Consider the following 23,282-nt stretch of genomic DNA (forward strand, 5'->3'; position numbering starts at 1 on the left):
AAAAATGTTCACATCATCTTTTTCTTTTTTTTTTTTTTTTTTTTTTTTTTTTTTTTTTTTTTTTTTCCCTGTATCCATTAGACAGTAGTGCCATTTTCTTCCCTCTCAGTGTTTTCCACTCACCCAGCACCCTTGGAACACATGATGTGACTGCTGTGTTTGTTGTGCCTCCCATAGGGCTGCCCAACTGGTACAGCATCCTGCACTTCAGTGTTCTGCATGCAGCATCAGGCAGTGCTGGATGGAAAATGCCATGACAAGTTTAGAAGAAATGAGGGCCATTCATCTGCCTTTGGGGAGTAACCTAGATACCGAGCTCACTGTGCTGGGTGTAACGTGGAGAGATGCCCTGTCTGCCAGAACCATAGAGTCAAGAAATTCAGAGCAGGAGGAATACAAAATAGCATTACCCTTCTTTTAAAAGTGAGAACTGAAGCACAGTTTCTTCTCTAGGATCAAAACGAACATCTGTGGCATGTGAAAGAAACAAATCTCAGAATAACAGGTCTGAGACACTTCTTTCATGTGGGGGATAGCTGAGACACATGAAATGGGCTTTTTAGGGACTCTGACTTCATTCTTTCCCAGTAATAAGACCTCAAGATGTTACTTACACTTGAATACAGTAAGTTCAGCTGAATTACCTGAAGTACGTTTATTAAAGTATTAGTTTAAGATTAAAAATTACAAAGCATATTTTCCCACTGAATTTGACACAATATTTTTGAAGTTCATGAATCTATTAAGCCCTGAACACTCTCTAGTGTATTAGACAACAGTAGTGTTTTACATTATTTTGACGTTGCAAATGAGTTTTCAAGGGTAATGGATTTCATACAGAAAGATTAAAAGATAACAGTCCTTCATTTTTGCCTGCTGACTTCTTTCCCCCCATCATACTACATTTAGCAAAATGAATAAGGCAGAAAGGATGCTGGTGTATTTTTATGTTAATGAACGTATTTTAATTTCAAATAGCATTTCTGAAGAAAAGATACACTCCAAAAAAGTGATGCCAGTGCAAAACTAATGAATTTTCATTCTTTTCAGTATACTTATGCTTTCATGAATTCTTTTTTTTGTATTCTGGTGCATGAGAATGTATCAGTAGGCACTCAGAGTATGCAGCCGACAGATCTGATTTTTACAGAAATCCAGCTTAACTTTTTCAGCTACTTAATAAAATTCACCTCAAAAGTGGATTATTTTTAGTGGCCAGTTGTGAATTAGCTATAAAAGTGCATACTTCAGGAAGGCAGACCATCTTTTTAAGAATTTTTTTAAAAACAACACATTGTAAATGACAAGAAGTCTTTGCACACAAAGGATGTGTTCAACTGTTTTGTACCTAAATTGGACTATTCTTACCCAAATTTTAAGGGTAGGCCACTCTTGTTCCCAAAAGTCTGCAGCTGTGAGCTCACCCTTGCTGCAGTTGCATTGCTTAAAGCAGTGTCATTGTACCTTAATGAGTTAAACTGAAATTCCACTGCACTCTTCCACATCTTGGAGCACCGTGAAAAACCCTTGGCTCCTCGGGAGTGGAAATGTTTTTGGCCATGGTGCTATAAAACAGGAATCTCCATGGTCTCTCTCTGATGCCCACAGCTGCTGGGCCAGTGACTATATTCTAATGCTGATGGTCAGGGGCACAAGGAGCAGCCCTTTTTAACAGCACAGGCCATGGACTGGGCTGCTCTGATCCCAGACAATTCCAATAAGAATTTTAGTTCTTGGCCCCTCCAAGCACAGATTCACTGGCAAAATAGTGACCTGCTGCAATTTACTTGTGCATCCTGGCAAGAATAGGGCACAATAAAGCAGTCTGTCCTTTGTGTAACAGTTGTCATAGCAGCAATACAAAACCAATGACATGGTTGAACAGGATTGTTGATACTCATCAAAACAGATCAGTAAATGATGTTTCTTTTACTTCCATAACTGTAGCATGCCCGGGTGCTTGTATAAAGCAAAAGCACTGGCCATGATTTACTGCACTGCAGTAAAATCAACAATGCAGCATTCCACAGAGCCAGGCAAATCTTGTATTTGATGTGCTAAGTGAATAGACAGAGCAAACATGCTCCTTAAAAATATTTTTAATCACATTGTTAGTTCTTGTTTGCAACACTCCAGAACTTCACTGTGTGAATAAACACTGGTAGCTCATGAAACCAAAACATTATTCAGAAACTTGATTTGAAATAATTTCTTTTACAAGTAACAAAACAAATTGCCCTGATTTTCTCTAAATTCTTTTGGAGGAAGTCAAAAAGAACAATTTGAGAAGTTAACAGCAACTCATAGGTAAGTTCCAGTTGAGAGGAGACAAAATTCAAACTAAAAATTTTAGGTCTAAGTAAAGGCATCTGATTCCATCTAAGATAAAACTCCCATCTAAATTCCCATGTTAGAGAGGAAATACAGAAATTTTCTATAGTTGAAAGTAAATTCAAACTTAGGATATTCTTAACCAGCTATATAGAGCCATAGTAATACTTCTGTAATTAGAAAAAAAAAACAAAACTTAGTTTAAGGTACCACAAATTAGGGAACATAAAAGTTGTCAACAGATCTAAACTTTTTTTTTTTTTAATGAAAAATTGACCCATTATAAACATTTTTCTTGTCTGTAAAACTGTGTTTTCTTCCTCAGGTCTTCTTGAACTGGGACAGATTTTTATTTTGTTCAGTGAAAGTTTGGACGTTGAATAAATGTATTTTCTAATTAAGTGATGGTAAAAAGAATTATTTTACCTCTGAAACAGTCTACTCTTGGTGTAAGTTCGCTGTTTGTTGCTCTGCCTGAAACATGAAGGAAAGAAAGACAACTCAGCTTAGGGACAGGGCTCTTCCTAATTTTTGAATACATAAGAGTGAATATGGATGCTTGCTTGTTATAACCATCCACTCAATGCAACAAGTGACAGACTGTGGAATGAGCAGTGTTCTATACTCCAAGACTTCTTAAGGTAGCAAAATAAAACTTAGGTTTCAGCATTTCCTTAAAAGATGAAGTATGCTTTGCGTGCATGAGGATTGAACAAATGTATAGAAATCACAGCCTGATATGGCCAATGGAGATTTCTTTCTGGAATAAAAGACCTTTTATTTTCCATAATATCACTATAAATTTTGATGTGAAAGACACATGAGTTTACCAGTTGGAAGTACATGAAAAGAGAGGATTGAAAATTATGGAAGAGAAAACTTAACCAAAGATTTTGGCCTAGGGCAGACTACATGAAATTACTATTAACAGTTAACCCCTGCCCTCTGTAGTAACTCTGTGCTATCCTTTCAGGTACCTGGGAATAACGAGACCTCTAACATACCCTGTAAGGCAGAATGGGAAGTGTATGGCCAAAATGATCCTGTGTGTCTGGCTTTTATCTGCCTCTATCACCATACCCCCACTCTTCGGCTGGGCCCAGAATGTAAATGATGAAAAGGTTTGTCTCATCAGTCAAGACTTTGGCTACACCATTTACTCCACAGCAGTTGCATTTTACATTCCAATGTCGGTGATGCTTTTCATGTACTATCAGATTTATAAAGCTGCCAGGAGGAGTGCTGCTAAACACAAGTTTACTGGTTTTCCCCGTCTGGAAGAAATGGAAGGGATTTCTGTGAATGGACTTGTAAAACTGCACAAGGAATCCGAAGAATGTACTAATTTTTCACGACTCCTAAAGCACGACAAGAAAAACATTTCCATCTTTAAAAGAGAACAGAAAGCTGCCACGACCCTTGGGATTATTGTTGGGGCTTTCACAGTCTGCTGGCTGCCCTTTTTCCTCCTGTCCACTGCAAGGCCCTTCATCTGTGGTACAGCATGCAGCTGCATCCCCCTCTGGGTGGAGAGGACATTTCTATGGCTGGGCTATGCAAACTCTCTCATTAACCCTTTTATCTATGCCTTCTTCAACCGGGACCTGAGGACAACCTATCGCAACCTGCTGCAATGCAGATACAGGAATATCAACCGCAAACTCTCAGCCGCAGGCATGCACGAGGCTCTGAAGCTTGCAGAAAAGCCAGAATTTGTTCTGTAAGGTCACTCATCCTCTACTGTGATATTTGGTTGTTTTATCCCATTAGATTTTTCCCCACAGGTTCGAAGGAAGTGTTGTAGGAACAACCAGGCTTGAGTACTGTTAATGCAGTCAAGAAAGAAGGTAGAGTCCACCAGTCCTAATCAGCCTGGAGAAACAAGACCACCATCTAAAGAATTTGGGTGTAAGAGGAATATAAGAAAGGATGAAAGTGAAATGTAGTGCAGGATGTTTGAGCTGTTAGTGAGGATAAAGCAAAGTTGGCCTAACCCATTTGTTTTGCCCAAAAATGTTTAGTAGGTCTAAATGTTGGATGCACCTTATGTCCTAGAGATTCTTAGCTGTAATAAAGACCTAAGAATCATGAAAAGTTCATTTCCTTCCACTTTAGTATGACAAAAATAAATCATCAAAGAAGAAGCTGAATCAAAGAACTTATATTTCTTAGAAATATTCTTTATTATAAACCCCCATATGTTCATTAAACCTTAATTTACTGGATTGCCTGGAAATGAGCTATGTTGTGAAATTTAATGTTGCCTTTGCACAGCAACTCTGGCACTGAAAGAATGCATTACACTTCCAATGTGATATAAGAGTTTGAGTAAAGTCACATGGACCAGCATCTGCTGCTGCATACAGCCATGCAGCACAGTTAGCTGCAGTGCTGCTGTGCAGATCACACCAGGTAATCTTGTACGATATTTCTAGCATAACAAATGTGTCTGATTGCAGTTTACTTTGGATATGTCTGGTCTTTGTCCATCTCTTTATTCTTTAATTCTCTTGGCTTTCTCAGCCGAGCACTTCTCCAATCTAGATGGAGACTGTGCTCAAGTCATTTTTGTTGATATATTGTTTGTCCTTGTTCCACTTCAGTAGTTAATTTACTGACTATTTGAAAGCTCTTCTACTTTTTGGGATTTCTTTCTCTTCTGAAGTCAGTAAGGAAAAAAGAAACATAAGACCTTATGACTTCAGAGATATCTGGACTTTATCCTTAAAAAACAATTTTAATCATCACTTGTGCTTGAAGTGATTTAAAGTCTTGCTGTGTGTACAAATAAAGATAATTTACTTTTCCTGGTTCTAGCTTTTTCTACCACCATTGGAGTTTGTCCAAGTATGTGATCCTACGTCTCCTGACTTTGGTAACAGATCTGTTCCATCAGTGTAGCACGGCCAAATAGTATAAAAATGTTTTTATCAAAAAACTAAAACTAAACATATTGATTATATTAATATATTATTAGTTATATATTAGTACAAACACAGAGATTGTGTAAGATACTACTATAATAACTTCAAATAATAACAAAACAACTCATAAGATCAAGATGAGTTCTTTGGCCTGAGTTTGCACTGCACACCCTGTTCCAGCTGAGGCAGAGGGAGAGGGTACATTAGTGAACAAAGACTGCTTCAGATCTTGATCTACTTTTTCAGATATGGGGACATCAGTGAGGAGGCATGTTCATTACCAAACTGCCTCAGCATCAAATCACACTTCAGGCTAACTTCTGTCCCCGCTTTCTCAAGTATGAAGCCAAAATGACTTAAATGAGTTCAGTGATGTTAATTTGGGCTAAGTAGAGAGCAATCTGTGCCAGATCCCTTGTTCCAAGCACACAGACATAATTGCAAACACTTGAGCCTCTAACTGGCACATAGACAAGACCTGAACTGATGTGCTGAGTTGTGTGTACTGAAACATGCCTAAGTAATTTTGGATGCATTCATACCCTACAGTAGGGAGTACATTTTGGCCTCATTTTCAGAAGAGAATTATAGAGCAAGAGGCTGTGTTCCAGCTTCAAAACAATTTTCTAAAGAATTTTTGAACTGATTTAGGACAGTCCTATTTCTTTTAAATGCTCCAATATTATGCACAGGGACAAGAAGAGATTTGGGCCCAGAATATCTACAAGCTCTGAAGCATGAGACAGAGCTCATGTTAACTCAAGCACATTTTCCATATTCAACATGAAATTATTGTTATTTCTTTATTACTTATCAGAGTAGCTTTTTTGGTTTTTTGTTTATTTCCAGAATAAGTGAGAAGTTTTCAAGGCCTTCTGCAAGTTTGTTTTTTTTTTTTTTTTCTGTGTAAGGATATACATGGGAATATATAAATACATGTATCTGGGAAGACTTGAAGTGGAACTACAAAACTCTGAAAGTGATTTTAGAATTCTGGACAGAAGTTTCAGCATTTTTATTCTGCAGGAGAGCCTGAGAAGCTATGTTTCCTGCAAATAAGATTTTTCCTTTTTTTTTTTTTTTAATGAAATATGTGTCTTGTGAGTCAGAAATTGACATTTGCCCAGCTGTCACTAAAGGCAATTGCTTTCCTCTGGGAAAACATCCTGCAGGAGTCCAGCTTTCCTCTACCATCTGTTTCAGGTAATGAGAGCTCAGGAAGGAGTAACAGTTGTTATTGTGTATAAACCAATCCTTAAAGTTTTTGGAGATAACATCTATATTTGATCTCTGGATATGTTTAGAAAGAAAAGACAAACAAAAGAAAAAACAAACCAGGACAAAGTTTCTTCATACACCCAAGCCACAATATAGACAAATGGAAGGTGATTTTAAATGGAGCTGTATTTGAGGGGGAAAGTAAAGAAGTTGAGAAGATTAGAAGAATGTCTCACTGCCTAAGCACACAGAGAAGAAAAGAAGTTGAGAAGAAGAGAATGTTTTTAGAGAGAAATATAATGGAAAGAGGCTTTAAGAAGACCAAGAATGAAATGTTTGAGTTTGTGAACAGGACATTTCACCTTTTTAAAAGATAAATAAATAAATGGAACTACATCACAATATCTAACTGCAGCAATAGTATTTTTTTCACTTAGCTAATTCACTACACATCTGACAAGGGAGTAATACAAGAATAGGTAATGAAAAGTCTATGTCAACATGTGTTTTTGTCAAACCCAAGATGAGACTGCACTTGTGGTCTGTGTGTTCTTACGTGTGTTTCCAGAGGAAAGCCAGAAGGGTGAGTCAGATAGATGGGTGTCCGGGTTTAGGTCAAATTTGGGAGGAAAAAACGAAACGAAAAACAAAAATAAAAGACTCCAGGAAACAGCCAGGGCACAGGCAGGCCATAATAACACTAAGTGAAGAGGGAGAAAGTGAGAATTGTACTCCCCCTGTCTGCTTAGCACTGGTTTTCAGAGGGAGACGGTCGGTGGCAGGAACCTCATTCCTAACACTTTCTCCAGCTCCCACCACCTACCAGCCTGTACATCTAATACTGTAACACAGTATTGGCACTTGCCAAACTTCTCTGCTTAGCAGGAGTCTTACTGAGTAGTAATAGAAATAGCAGAGTAGTAAAACATGTGACTTGATGGTAATTTATTATTATTATGCATCTATTGCTTCACATTTTAGTTTCATAAAAAGAAAAACGTCTTTCATGCTCTGTTCGGAGCTAGCACCACCAGCAGAAACGTGTTCAAATAGATCTACTGCAATGAGACATAAAGAGGGGAATTATAAGTCAATACTATGAATAATGCAGACAAAATCCACTCAGTGTTTTGCCCCTGCTTCCTGGCAAGAAAACAGATGTGCAGGTAGCCATTGCTCCAAACAGTGCAGCATTTTTAAAAGAACATTAATGAGTTAAATTTTTGGATTACCGACCATGATGCTGCAGTTACAGAACTGGAAGGTGTTGGAAGCAATGCCATTGGGTTTTGTGCTTTCCTCTAGCTATAAAAGTCTAGTATTATTTTTCTAATCTTCCAGAAAAAAAAAAACCAAACCCTATTTAAATTACAATATTCTTGGAAAAAGTGCAAGATCAATGTGTCATCAAATCCGCTTCACAGTTTGCTTAAGAAGCAGTTCTTGTCTTTTAAAATGTTTCTCAGGAAGACACAGAGAAAGAGCAAGGAAAAAATTAAGAGACTTGGGGAATGGTTTTAATATGCAAAATTATTAATATCCTGGAATAGAAGACACCTCTTATTTAAAATGCTGAGGAGGTAGGGACTGTGAAGACTAGAAGGAATCAAGCAAGTAAATTAAAAATAACTAGAGAAACATTGAATCAGAAGGGTAATCTTTAAAATTTGTAAGAAATACAAACTTAGGACCCTCTTCATGATTTTAAATCTTCTAAGGTTGTTATTACCACTAAAGAATGGATCCAGCATGAGTCTGAAGTGAATTAGATTTTCTATATACAATTTCTAAACATTTTGCCAAACTTGCCTGTCATTCCTCACACATAAAAGAGCTGCTCTGCTGTTTTGCTGAATCCCTTCTCACACACGGATAGTTCCAAAAGGACAGAATGGCTTTTATTTACTAAAAACTGAAAGATGATGATTATGATTCCCAGATTCATTTCTCAGTGTTGCAAGCTAAAAAACACCCATTGATGTATTTCTAAAAGATACTAATATATGGTGATTGTTGAGGATAATATTTTTATGATTTGTGTAACTTAGTGACTTTACTGACTGAAATGATAATTCCTCTCATTTGGGATCTTTTGCACAGAACTAGTCAAGTTACTTCAGAAAAAAGTCCTTACAAATGTATCAAAGTTCCAGAAGAGATCATACAGTTTTATAAACCAACATACCAGGCTGGATAAATATTTTGCCCTTAGTTTTCTATCTACTCAGTCAGAACCAATGATATTTCAATTATTCAGTATTTGTGTGGTCTAGCTAGTTCCAGAAAATTGTGTTTACAGTATACTTAGTCTTACCTTTTGCAAGAGAAGAGAAAGAAAGCCACTGAAGTGTACTTAGTTCAACCCTTTTGAAAAATCTCTTTTAAAACATAGGAAAATGTAAAAGAATGTATCTGGATAAACTCATCATTGTCTCAGAAAGCTTGGCATCTTTGGCTAAACTAAGCAGGCCTGTGTTAAAACAACAGGGATTCCTCAGTCAAATCTACCATCCTGAAGATGATTGCAAGGAGAATACAAATTTAGGCCAGTTAAATGGCCATTTACTTCCCAACAACAGTTGCAAAAGCTGACAAATTCATACATTTTATTTCTGTCTTCAAAGAAAACAGTAAATACAGCAAATAAAAAATTGTGCTAAGGACCTTTCACTTGTCATTACAAGAAAAAAATCAGAAATTCAATTACGCACATAAAGTTAATGTTGCAAAATAATTTTTTTTTTTTTAATATTAGTATGCTCTTTCTGAAATAATCTCCTATCAGCCCAGGAAAGAGAAACACAACATTCTCTAGGGCAAAATATATAAAATCCTGAATTCTGACTTTAAAAGAAAATCTACAATTGTTTAATTCATAGGGTTTAAAATATCTTACATCTTATTCCTTTATATTTAGTTTTGAACTTGGATATAATTACCAGCCTTCCTTTAATTTGAATACTACATGAAAACACAGGATGCGTATTTATGTAATAAGATATTTGAAATAAGTGAGAATGCAGGTTTGTCTGTAAAAATGCCTGCTCCTGATACAATTAGAGATGTTCAATTCCATGGTTTCGATAGGAAGGCTATAACAAGACAAAACAATAGTGCCTTGCTGCGAGACTGGAGAGGGATGCCCTGAAGCCCTGCCTTGTAATCTTGCAGATGTTTCTGTTCCAACATTTCAGCCTAGTTGCTGTACAAGAGTGGCTCTTCCCTTCACCCAGCTTGAGGAGACTGGCAGGAATTTGGACATTCCATGCAAAGATGTTGCAGTAATTCTTTGTCTATAGGGAGATTTATGAAAGCAAGAGAGAAATGTTCTTTACTGCTCTGGCTCCTTGCTCTCTCTCTCACACTTGGGAGATGTCTGGGAGCAGTGGCACATGGAGCTTTGTGCTGCCACCAGAGCCTGGAGGGCTGGGCCAAATGCAGAGCTCCCAATAAAGTCATCTACATTTAATGAAGGAATTTAAGACTTTTGCCACTGAACAGCATAAAACACACTGAGAACTTCCTCAGTTCTCACAACAACCCAAACTATTGTGAGTACAAAGGATTGAAAGCCCCCAGAATGCTCCTCTTTCCCCCAGCTTCCTCATTTGTATGGGATTTTAGAGAATTATCCCAGCAGATGTGATCTAGTTGCTTCTGAGAAATGTTTTCCATTTATTTCTGTGGTATATTTGGTCAGAACTTTTCATTGCTCCAGGATATTTCTCATCTAATTCACCCAATTTTTTTTATAAACAGGAGAAGTTCTGATTTCTCCAGGGAAAAAGAATCCTGACCAAATGTGCTTCAAAGCAGCCAGAAAGAGTCAAGCCAGAACAAGAGGAAGAAAAATGAAGAGTTGGCTTCCAAAGAACTGGATAGATTTATGAAATGTACTTCATCTTCCTTTGATGGGAATATGCTAAAAATATTCCATGAGCTCAATACATTACATTAAATATATTTCTATTGGAAGTACTCACATCTTGTTTGTTATAGAGGAAAATGCTGCTACATACAAATGAAAATAGTTTTCTGACTGAGAAAGCCAAATAATTTCAGCAATAAGTTTGACACAGGGCAGGGGGTGTGCCACTAAAACTCAAAGATAAAGCATTGTACAGGTTTCCACCACAAGAAACTATGTAGAGGAACATTTGTATGTTTACCATGCTTGTGGATCCTAACATTGATATTCATATTCAGGGATTGTCAGTGGTACTGAATGTATTTTGCTGTACTAAATAAAAGAGGTTTTCAGACAAATGCTGTCTCTGTGGATGCTTTCAGAGCTTGCTTTAAAGAAATGTTGTGCACCTGCAATGGGATTGAGAATGACAACAATAAAAGACCACTTTTTGTTAAAGATTTCTGTTGTATTAAGTAAATGTCTGCTACTTGTTAATGTACATGTGCTTGGTTCTCCCAAACTTTTGTAAAAAGCTGTTTTCAGTTACACAGTGATGAAAGTTAAGGAACAAAATTAGAATACACGTGTGTTACCCCACAGCTATTTTACAAATGTGACTGCTTTGCTTTAATGTAATTTTCATGACCTGCCAATTTGTAAATTTCTGTCATTTCAACTCAAATGTGTATAAAAGGCTGGAGAATGTCCTCAGCACTTTGCTTTTTTGTCTTACTGGCTAGCTAGAGAAAGAATTTTTTTTGAAGAGGTGTTATTTGTTATTTTGTAAAAATTGTTTAAGAAGTGTTATTTCTGCCAATGGTTTGTTATGATTAAAACAGATCCCTTTGGCTTGAAAAAAATGAAATGGGTGAGTATAAATGACCACTTTTCCCAAGGAAAATTGATTCAAGGCATTGTTCCTTAAGCATAGCTTTTAACATAGGGTTTGTTTTGTTTTGGTTTTTTTTTTTTTTTTTTTTGAGCTTCTCATATTCATTTCCCTCCAGAGTTTCTAAACTATGCACAGTTATTCAATGCACAATGCAGGAGCATACTTCATTCCCAAGGTCTGTCTTCTTTAAGAGTGCACCTCAGTGAGCACTTGCCTTACTTCCATAGCTGTGGGATTTGTGATAACTTAGTCCCTTACTTGCAGTTTAACCAAAATGCTGCTGGTAAATCATCCAGTGGCTGTACGTGCCATTGGGGCTTCAATTTCCTTTGTTTAAATTAATATAAAAGTTCACCATAGCTGCCTAAATAAGGAATCAGACATACTAGAACAGGCCAATTAATTTGTTATTGGCAAGAGATCAGCATAGGAAGAAAATCAAATATGTGTTAAGCCTATGAAGAACCTAGAACAGAGAGCCTAATCCTCCTTCTGCACATGACCCTGCCACCCTAAGGTAACTCCTGTGGTTACATGAGAGAACCAGAGTGGCAGATTTTCCTTTCAGTAGGTCAGCAAGGCTCATTTCAGTATTTTACTGATATAACTACTCACTGTGAACTCTGCATCTGAAACAAAATGAGTCTTACGGTTTATGTTATTTTCCGAAGGCAATGGCTCAGAAATGCTTTATACTTGGTTAGCCTGAAGTATTTAAAAGGAAATGGGACAGTTATTGTCAGTGGCCAGTGGACCAGTTCTCCTTGCATTATATGAGAATACATTCAGAGGAACTCAGCTGAAGGCAAAACTACATTGGCAGATAATATCATAACTGAACCTAGTGAGAAATGGAGATGATAGGGTCACAAATGTAACAATAAAAAAAAAAAAGAAAAAAAAAAGGAGAGAGTTTACTTCTTTTAAAAATCCCCAAGCCTTAAGATGAAGGGCAGGGGCTATGGACACTGAAACTCATTTTCAAGCTTTATAGTCTCAGTTGTATGCCCATTTCAAAAAGGCAATGAAACAATTTTACTTTGATGAATTAGACTGTCATTTTCCTTATTCACGATGCTATGTCAAAACCTTAACCTGAAGTGAAATGGAAAAAATATACGTTATATGAATAGTTTAAAGGATTTTAAAAATATCCAAATAAAAAATAGCTACCAGTAAATTTTTTCTGTGAAAATTTATGGGGGTTTTGATGTAATTATTTTAAGCTTAAGGGAAAATGTGTTTTAAGAGAAACTTAATAGAGGGCAAAAGAGTCAGAAAGAGCTTTTAGCTTCTAGGAAGCTACAGTTCTAGGCAGATATGTCTATACATATATATAACACACACAACATATGTCCCTTGTATTTTAAGGTGGTACTGCCTCATGAAAAGAAGCTAGTGAATCTATTATTACCTGATAAATATTTGCTTATTTTACTACCTATTCCATTCCCGGAATCTCGCAGAAATTATGAGGGTATTTTAGGACAGGTTGTGACCCCACAGACCTAAAAAACTGCAGTTCTACCTGCTTCTCCACAAAAAAGATTTTTGCTCAGGAATTTTCAGACATGTAGCACAGAGAACATTAGGAACTACACAATTCTAACACTTTGCTATACAAGATGGAGCTCATTTTTTTTCCCACTGTAACTGTCAGGTCTGTCACCTCCCAAACCAGTGCACAAACCCACACAGCAACTAGGAGAGTGACCCAAGGCTAAGTGCATGCCCAGTACCAGCGAATAATGCACACTATTTTAGAGGATTAAGAAGGGAATAGGGCTGATCAAAAGGAGTCAGGAGATGAGACAGCTTGCTGGGATAAGGAGTTGGGCTTTCAGCAGTTCCTGTAGCCCACAGTGCAAGGGCAGTGCATGGACCCACCTCACTCTGAGATGATCCAAGGCCCCAGGCTGTGGATATAATAATAAATGCAGAGTGGATGATGTCAGAAACAAGGCTCAGAACCACTGTTCTGGATCTGCAGAGGATGCCTCTCTAGCTCTGTCACAAAAACCTGTTCTGGGATGTCTCAGCGAGCAGTTTGCATTTTCACAGGGCTGCCTTATGGTAGTTACCATTACATTTATCAGTTACAATTGTCATTTAATAAAATACATGACTTTGAAAAATTGCATACCCCTTGATCTTTCACTATCCACACAATCCTGTCCTTTCCCCACACACTCTTATATGGGTAACAGACCACTGAGATATTTGGTGGATGAGGCTACTACACCTTTATTATAGCTCTCCTGCACTTCCTTTATCATCTGGTTTGTTTCCAGATTGATCTTTTATTCTACAAACTTAAAGCCTTTTCCTAGCTGTCCCCTTGATTCCACTGTAAAGTTCTTACTAGGCTATGTGGCTTTATCAATATGACAAAGTGATTAATTTGCTTCAGACCTGAATAAAAAAATAAATTCGGTGACAAAAGAAGTTTTTTCTTGTTATCACAATAGACACGGATAAAAAAGTTATGTGAAAATCATAACTACATATACCATGTAAACAGTAAGATGAACTCAATTTTAATAGACAAAATGAATTTTTATTTCAGCCAGCTAGGACTTCTAACATGTGAAATTCACCAGAGGACTGAAGTAGAACTCCATTTTAGATCATATATTTTACCTTGACAAAGTCTGGTAAAACATAAAGATGGGTAACATAGGAGACTCTTTTCCCCAAATAGCTTACCAAGAAATAAAAAATACTATGAAATTAAGCTCCTCATGTTCTAAGTGGCCTGTGCTGAAAACACTGAATATCTTTTGTTGTAATACGAGTCTTATTTGTAATATAAAGAATTACTGCCACTTGCATTGCAAATTATTCAAATTTATACAGCAGACTAATTTAGCAGAAAAGGAAATAGGGTTCTTCTGTATAAGGTACCGAGTTTGCTTTTAAAATGTATAAACCTAGAGGAATATTAAAATGTTAATTTGGATAGTATTTAAAAGGTAATTACTTTTATACAATAAAATAAGAAGTCTACTGAATATTAATCCCTGTGTCGTGCTTTTTTTGAACTAATGCTACATTAAATAGAGAATCCATTTGTTTAAGTGATTTTAATTTAGATACATGGAAGACATTCTCAGCTACAAAAATATCTGGGTTTTTCTCAGCTCACCTAATATAAAATTCTTACTGTATTAAATCCAGTGTTGAAGAAAGTACCTATACTTTTTAGATAGCACTGAACTGCAAGAATAAGAGATTTTTAATGACTCTCCTGAAGAAAGCATGGTTTGGTTGCTCAACACAAGTGCTGCTACAAAGAGCACTGGCAGGGGCAATACAGAGCAGGAAGAGACTCATTGCTCCTAAACAAAAGCTGATTTCATCTATTTTAGCCTTTTCAGGGAAGGGTGAATGCTGAAAATTTTTATTGGCATCTCAGTCCAGAGAAGACTGCTCAGACTAGCCAGCATATTTTGTCCAATTTCTTAAATTATATCATCTAACCTCTTGTCTGTGATAATCTTTTCAATGCGCAGAGGACATCTATCTTGGGACACAAATTATATTTGTGTTTTTTATGATGTTTTTCATTCATGCTAGTGTTTCCTTATTTTTAAGTCTGTTAAATCAATGCTTATTTCTTTAGCCAGAACATTTTCCTATGGTTGACTTCCTATATGAATCAGTTTGTTAAAAATACGACTTATCTAAGTTGGGTATTTAGCCAAATAAACAGAAATTATTTCCAAATCAAAAAAGCCAATAATACTCTTTAATCTGTAAGAAAGCCAGAGATGATATTTTTTTCTCAACATATTATAAAAGAGATTTTTAGAAGACAGAGTGTTTGAAAACTGCTCTCAAAAAATCAGTTTTTCATGTAACCGTTTCCGTTGTTCTGAGCAAATCTCATCTCTTATGGTTTCAATTACCAGATTCAGGACAGATGAAAGACACAAACAGCAGCACAAGCCGTGATGGGAAATCACATCAGAGAAAAGCCATGTTTGAGACACTGAGCATGTACCTGCGATTCTCCAGAACAAAGGGAAACCCAAGGAGCAGGTTATAGCTGTGTCCTCAGTCTGGGGCTGTTTGCCAGTGCCTGAATGCAGCTGTACACGTGGGCAGTGTGCCACAGGGCAGGTGGGACATGGGCAAGGGGGCAGAGCACCTGGGCATGGAGTGACACACACCAACACATCCCTGCTCCGGGCACTGCCCTCCCCAAAGCTCACAGTGACCAGGAACAAGAGCTCAGTAAGCTTCATCCTTCTCAAGCTGGATAACTATTGAACATTACTTAATATTTAGCAAGAATATGAAGCCCTTTTAAAAATGATTTCTGATCAAGTTACAGCCAGTGCAGATTAACCATGTAAGAGTCTTTCACATGGTGAAACTCAGGTTGAACTATGCTTGAAATGAGAAATGTTAAGAACCTCTCTGCTCTCCTATGTCATTTATATATGCCCACTCTATATTCACTAGTTTGACATTTACTACTCTTATTCTGTCTGCAGAAAGATGACTTGATTTTCCCTGTTGCTATTAGGATGTTACAGGTATAATAGCACTATGAACAGTGGGATAGATTTACAGAGTGAATAAAATATGATTTCTGAGGAGTAATTGCTGGTAGAAAACTAAATTTTAGTAACAACCTACAACTGGTAGGCAATTAACTAAATATAATTATTTTATTATCATGATTTATAGATGAATCATTGGAGACAAACCCCCAACAAAAAGCTTATCACTCATATAAAACATTATGAAGATAAAGATATGGTGTGTGATCATTTTCTTGAAAAGGACAGCAAAACAAGAAGCAAGCAAAGAGAAAAACAGTAGAAAATTTGTTGTCCATTTTAAATCACTAACAGCTCCAATGCTGGTCAAGCTTGTTTTCAGATTTGAATATGATAAAATGAAACCAAGCTCTTTTGATGCATATATGACCAAAAATTAGTAATTTTTTAGCAGAAATATGGTGCATCTAATAAAAAAAATTACCCTAAGGCAGAAGTTATGTGGGATTGAATTAAATATTTCTGGAATTGTGATCCAATAAAGCCCTACCTAGCTACCATCACAGTATGGGTACCTCTGAACTGCCACTCCCCCGTTTGTCTCAGCTCCTGCAAGGCACAGAGGTGTGCAGAGCCAGAGCCAGCCCATATGATCATCTGTCCAGGCTGCCAATCCAGCACAGCCTGGGAACACAGCCTGTGCATCCAGCAGGGCCAGAGCTCTGCATGTCACTGGTCACCTCCTTTCAGAGATGGCTGTGGCACTGTCTATGCTTCTTATCAAGTCCTCAGTCACTTACTGAGCGCATGGAAAACGTGTGACCAAGGCTGACATCAAATCCACAAGCCCCTCACTTGGAGGCTGAGGCTAGTAACAGGCTGTTCCAGGTGCCAGAAGCAGTGTCTGGCCCTTCTGGGGAAGATCCTTTGCAGAAAGCAATCCAATATTATTTGGACCGAAAGAGAACTGAAGGAATACATTATTCCATGTATTCCTCCTACTCCTCCAGGTGCTAATTTAGATTTAAGGAGTTCTTTATCCAGTGAATGTATTGTAGAAGTACAGTCAAAGTTGTGGATAAAATTCTGGGAGCAGAAAACAGAACTCAAGTTTACTGATTCCCAAATGAGCTTTATATCATCCTACAGAATCATGAAGCACAACCTGAAAAATATAACTTACTGCTCTCCTAGGGAGGGCTTCAGACCAGAGGCACTTCTTCAGCCATTACACCCTGATGTGATATTTCCTGCTTCTGTGAGGCCTTATGGAGGACATTTGACATCCTCATTGACATTTGACTCCGTTGGCATTTGTGAGAATTTGGGCAAGCTCCGTTATTTGGATTTATCTTAGTGAATTTATCCCTGATTCCTCGCTATCCACAAAAGTTTAGATGGCAGAAATACTTTCACTTTCACAAATGAAGCTAAAAAAAGTACCTGTTGCATATAATAAACTAATATTTTACATACTATATCGGATTTGGCAGAGTAGGCAAAAAAAAAATCAAAATCAAATATTGAAAATTTGAGAATTTAACACGACTTTAATAATGTACAGTCTTTTTCTACTGCTCCAATATCACTTTTCTGAGTGAAAGATCTTCAGACCATTGAGCATAAAAGCTTTTGTACCAAAGCAAGTTTTAAAATGTTATTCAAAATTATTCTGTTGCCACAAATGTACATTCTAGTCTTTCTAATGCTCCCTTTAGAACTGTCCCAGATAATTTGCAGGGCAAAATTGTTTGTTAAATTATCACCCAGAAGAGGTGGTAAATTGATTATTATTCTATTTCCATGAATTGGCCTACCTAATTTACTGGCTAAGCAGCACAGCAGATTGCAGAAGAAAAATAACCTGAATGAGATCCAAAAATATATTTCTCTTTATCTACTATAGTTCCATAAACTGCAGCTCACACAGATAAATCTTTTTCCATTTAAACTTCAAACTCTTATCTTCATGTCACAGTCTGTAGAGCCTAAACTGTGATTTAGTGAACAAAGTAGTAGAAAAGACTGACTAGTTCTGATAAAACACAGAGAAAGATTAAGCCTTTATTGGAGAAAATGGTCCTGAGATTACTTGGGCCACAAATTCATATGGGTATCTCTGTCCTCCAACTGACATTTGATAGAATTTCAGCCTTTCTAATTTGTAGTACAGATTTTGCTTCTTGGTGAGCAAAGGCTTTGAAAGGAACCAGGAGACATCGACTCTTAGTGGATTATAGTGGAAAGAAGCAGCTCTGCCTCTTGCTGCTTCCAAATGAGGATCATTGCTGGCTGGCTAATTTGGAACCACGAGGGCCCATGAAGCAAATTTTCTCCAGTTGTTTTTTATTAGAAGATGGAAGATTATTTTTTTTCCCTACAGGAAGAGAAGCCAGAGCATATATTTTTTAATATGGATTTTCTCCCAGCCTACTATTAGCTGAGGTTGATGGCCCTGTGATTAATAGAGCATCCTGTGGGTTGCACAGTTGAGGCTGGGTGCACCTCCCTGCCTCCCTGTATCCTCTACACCAGGTCAGTACTCAGTAAATTTTAGTGTATTCTTACTGAAAGGTCACAAAGATAAAAAAAAAATAAATTTTCCTATTCTTTCTTGGTCCTCCATAATGATTATTCAGCGCAAAAAAAAAAAAAAACAAACAAAAAAAAAAACACAAAAAATCCACCCAAACAAACCCAAAAAACCAAAAACCAACCAAAAAACCTCCCACCAAACTTATGAAAGTTTACTTTCTCTTTTGAGTTATTTTAAAAATCAGCAGTTAGATTAATTTTTAGCTGCGCAATTCTGGTAGACTGAAAGTCGCAGATAGTCTTTTTACTCAAGATTGAAGGCAGCAATCTTGAGTAAAAACAATAAACCCAAAGTTAACAGATCACTTTTAGTCTTTACATTTGTACTTCATACTGTCTTTGAAAAGGATGAATTTCATTAATTAGAAATTATTGATATATTCACAGATAAATTTAGTTTAAGTAAGCCTTTACAGTAAACTTAGTACTTGCCTTTGCTGACCAAAAAGATGTGATGCAGATGTTCAAGAAGTTTTGTAACTTAATGCACACATACTCAGAATCTTTAAATTTAAGTATTATAACAGGTGAATGACATTTCTAATTAAATATTAACAGATCCGAGCTGCAGATTAAAGCTGTTTTAACTGGTCGTGTGCATTCAGCTGTTTTTAGAATGGGAACTGAAATTTAATGGATTTGAAGAAAAACATTTTATAATTGGTGTGTTAAGTAACACAGAGGAAAAGGGATTTGGGGTGTTTTGCACTGCAAAAATTTTTATTCAAAAATAAAACATTTAATAACCGGTGGTAACAGGACCTGCATTTGAATGAGCTGAACAAAAACTTTCTAAGTCCCTCTGTTCCTCAGTGTTTCAGAAGTGATTAGCAACAAATAATTGCATACTTTATCTATAGATTCTAAGAAGAAAAGAAGCTTTCCTAGTTTTACAGTGAATTCAGCTGAGAACACTAAAAACAGGGCACCTTATCTGAGATCACATTTACCAAAATCTAGCCTGGCAGTTAAAACCACAGCGTAGTCAGATTTGTAGTTTGATACTTGAACTAAATCAATAATATGACCCTTTGAGCTTTCATCCTAGATCAATTGATTTTTAAAGAAGAAACTTTGGGAAGAAAAAAAAAGTCAGCAAATATTTCATAAACTTATTTTATCTTTACTTTAAATTTTTTTTTCTTTCTCTGTAATGTTTTTGCATACATCGGTTCACTTTAGAAAAGCTTCCATTCAGAGTTCAAAGTGTTAAGTTATTCAGGTTTTTCATTTAACTTACAATGTAACATTTGTTTATATAATTTTACTACTAGTTAAATTATTTTAAATATTAACTTAAATAAATTCCAATATTTAAAAATGAACTTATACATATTCATGAATGCTATCTGCACAATTAAAATACAGGTGATAATATGAAATATTTTTGAATATTTGAGAAAGGATATAGAAGCAGGAAGATGTAAAGAAAATCAAACAGCAAAACATTACATTCAGCTATTTAGGCAGGAATGACCATGAAGTGACATAACTCCTTTGGCAGTGGCAGTGCTGGCTGTCAGGAGGAGACAGCTATGACTGGGAATCTGATTTTTTGCATTTCTCCTAGGAAAGCTTTTCTATAAAGAAACAGTTTCTAACCAAGAAAAAAAACTGGTATAGTATTATTAACACATTCCCAAAAATGTTTCACTATTAGATATACTGAAGGCAGCTTGCATGAACTGAAACTAAATAGTCTCAAAGTATTTCAGATTAACTGCTTTTTTGTTAGATTTTGTAAACTGTAGGTACAGTCTGCTCTTCTCACAGATGCCTTAGTGTTACTTCACTGGTAGGTAATTAGTTCAGATAAAAAGCCTTTAGATCTTTGAAATACATTAATTCATAAATAAATTAAATGCATCTATATATAGAATGCTGATTTAGACAAAAAATTCTCCTAATTATGAGAGCATGTCATGAATGATCAATTCTGGGCATTTTGTGACCCAAGTGCACTAGTTCAGATGAAGAAAATTCTCACTATTGTCACAAACATTTTATAAAAGTTCTGGAATTTCTAAATTACTCTCCACTTAATTAATAATTTCAACAAGCCCTCTGGGGGCAATACCCCACTTTTAGGCTATTTTCGAAATTCATCTGCTTTCCTTTACCTAATATTCAGACTGTGCCATCTTTCTGTCACTCTACCCACACCTCCAAGGTCTCAATGTATTATGTTTAAATCTCTTTTTTAAACCTTGACTCTACCAACTTTTCTCTCTCTATTCAATACAATGCCACTGGAACAATTTTTGTAGAGCCTCTTTGCTCCACCATCTAATCCCTGGGCTGATTGTCCCAAATAAATGGAACTGCAATTGTGCAGTGTCTGAAGAGACACAATAGGATTAATTAACAGGAAACACTACAGAAAAGATTGATGTTTATCTCTCCTCATTGTCATTCAGCTTAGTGCATAGTTACCTTGCAGAGGAGGCTTTAAGTTCCTATTTACAATGTTTAATTAGAATTTTGATTTGAAATTTAAAAACAATTAGTTACATAGAAAAATTTGCACAGAATAAACATTTTATCCATGGTACTAAAACTTAACCCTTGCTTGTGATTCTTCTGTGCTGTACTGATCTATGCTGAAATGCCAATACTCACTGGCAGTACCTAAGCCTAAGGAGAAAAATAATGTACTTGTAATGGATGTGATGCTGAATAGAAAATAGTCCAGAAGAGAAACTTTAATACTAATGTTAGTCCACTAATTAAACAACCATTTAAAACCATTTGTTCTTGTTACATTCAGGAAAAAAAATTAAATAAGGGCAACTTTTAAGAAGTTAACAGTTTAATTAAGAGCTTCAAAAAAAGCAGTAGTATTAGTATTTATTCTGGTGCATATTTTACAAGAACAGTGCAGTGCTAGAAAATGTTCCAAGTTTTAAAAGGCTACATTTGGTTCTTTGGCTTCATTTAAATGACTTTATGTGACTATTACCACCAAGGGATGCTTTTCTTTCCAAAGTAGGATTTCAACTTTTTCAATCAAAAGAACATAAAAGCCCTGTTTTCCTGTGCTAGCTGTATTTTCAGGAATTACTAACTAATGAAAATGGCAATAGAGCCCGCATTACTATTTAAACAACCAGCAGCTGTAAAACAGGAAATCTATGCTGAAAAACTAGATGACAGTCACCAGAGCACATATTTTTATCATATAGCCATCAGTTTCTGTTTCCCTGATGCCACTAGAAAATATTTGAGGGAGAAAATGTTACAAATCAAACTAGATATGCTATTTGCATCTAAATTATTTTGAGTTCCAGGGTGTGAGAGTGGGATAATTTCAAGAGCTCCACAGGTGGAGGAAGGGATGCCCAGCACATCACTGGTAACACCCAGCTCTGGGCAGAGCCCACAGCTGATGGAACCCGTGCTGGGGGCTGTGTCTCTCCAGTGCCCTGCCACAGGGAGCTTTAGAACTATGACTATCTTTTTTTCAATGCACCTAAAACTATTTCTTGAGCTTCAGTACGTGTGTGTTTCCAGAGCCAGCAGCCCTGTCAGAGAGGCTCACGTGCTGGACCATGAAATCCCAGAAGAGTTACTTACTGTGGAGTTAATTGCAGCAACAACAAAAGCAGGGAGGCAACGTTTTATGCATAATCCATATGCAGCACATCTAAAATTAATCCAGCAACAAAAAGTACAGATGGAAAGGGCCCAACTGTTGCTATTCTGATGCTGACAGCTTTCAGAAGAATATCAGTATTTTTTTTTTAATCATCCTGGCTCTTTTGATTTCAGGCACAATCTGAACCTACTGCAATGTGATTAAGATGGATAAGCCATGGTTCTTCAGTGTAGAACACATTGCTGGCTTCCACCTGAGGAAGGTGCACTACTAAAACCGCAAATATGTAACATGCTACAGCCTTGATTTGTAATATGATACAGCCTTGATTTAGAAAGCAGAGGAACACTTCTGCTTCCAACTCAAATTTTTCTGGTACAGATTGAAAGGTTGGGAAAATTGAGACACTAGTTCTGTCCTGCTCTGTTAAGCCAACCTTACTAACTGCTGCTTTGGGAGTAAAAAATGTGAGTGGTTGGTAGGGCAAGTGACAGAGAATTACATGATTGTCCCTCTGTCTTGAATCCAAGCAAGACATAGAAAATGTTGGTTGGCAGGCACTCATATCAAATGTACACAATGCTTGGAGCATACATTGTTTGATATATTAGAGCTTCACTGCAAAGCTAGGATAGATCATGCAAAGAAATACAACTGGAAAGTTGCAGTTGCAAAACAATTGTATTCCTAGAAATCCGAGGCAAAAATTGAGAGAATGGCACATGGCAGAAAGTCACAGAGGGAAGAGAAACTAACTTTGCTCTTACTGCTTATTCCATGAGGAAAAATTAAAGAACATACATGCGTTTAAGAATATCAACAAGTTTACAATGGTCTGCAAGTGCAAAGATTTCTCTTTTACACCCTTTTCTCAAAAGCTTATGTCTGAAACCCAGGCCAAGCACTGCAATCCCCCCAGGCTCTCTCAGCCCAGCAGTGCACAGAGCAAACCATAAAGTCCTTTCTGGCCAGCCCAGCTCCAGATCACACTGGTGCAAAGCAGCAGTGTCAGCATCAGCTGTCAAGCACTGCAGCACAAGCAAGTCTGCTCCACGTATCCCCTCAATTCTTTTCCATAACCTGAGTGTAAGGAGAGCTCATAAGTGCTAAGCCTGAAAGGAAGGAACAGGAGGTGCCTTTTGGTCTTCTCCATGATTCCTTAATATTACTCCTGCTTGTTCAGACATTTGAATTCAGTGATGCTGCTGTGGTACCTCCTGAGTAATAGAGCTGGGTGCCTTCTGATCTTATCCTGACTGTGCCAAGTCTTTCTGCACATTAAGTTTCCATGCACGTGGCAAAGGCAACG

The 23,282-nt window shown here is 36.8% G+C and overlaps 1 protein-coding gene across 2 annotated transcripts in view; it reads left to right on the top strand.

Moving 5' to 3' along the window:
* HTR7 (5-hydroxytryptamine receptor 7) overlaps positions 1–12,180 on the top strand; it is a 30,840-nt gene extending 18,660 nt beyond the window's left edge. Inside the window, exons 2-3 of one of the 2 annotated variants that reach the window (XM_066323859.1) lie at positions 3,305–4,051; positions 10,233–12,180. In XM_066323859.1, the coding sequence (XP_066179956.1) occupies positions 3,305–4,051; positions 10,233–10,269 (784 nt within the window). In that variant the 3' untranslated portion in view covers positions 10,270–12,180. Of the gene's footprint in view, positions 1–3,304; positions 5,234–10,232 lie in introns of those variants that run through there. The other variant, XM_066323861.1, reaches the window with a different exon arrangement.
* Positions 12,181–23,282: the final 11,102 nt, after the last annotated feature.

Source organism: Sylvia atricapilla, chromosome 8 (genome assembly GCF_009819655.1).
Source record: "Sylvia atricapilla isolate bSylAtr1 chromosome 8, bSylAtr1.pri, whole genome shotgun sequence".
In the NCBI taxonomy this organism is placed as follows: Eukaryota; Metazoa; Chordata; class Aves; order Passeriformes; family Sylviidae; genus Sylvia; species Sylvia atricapilla.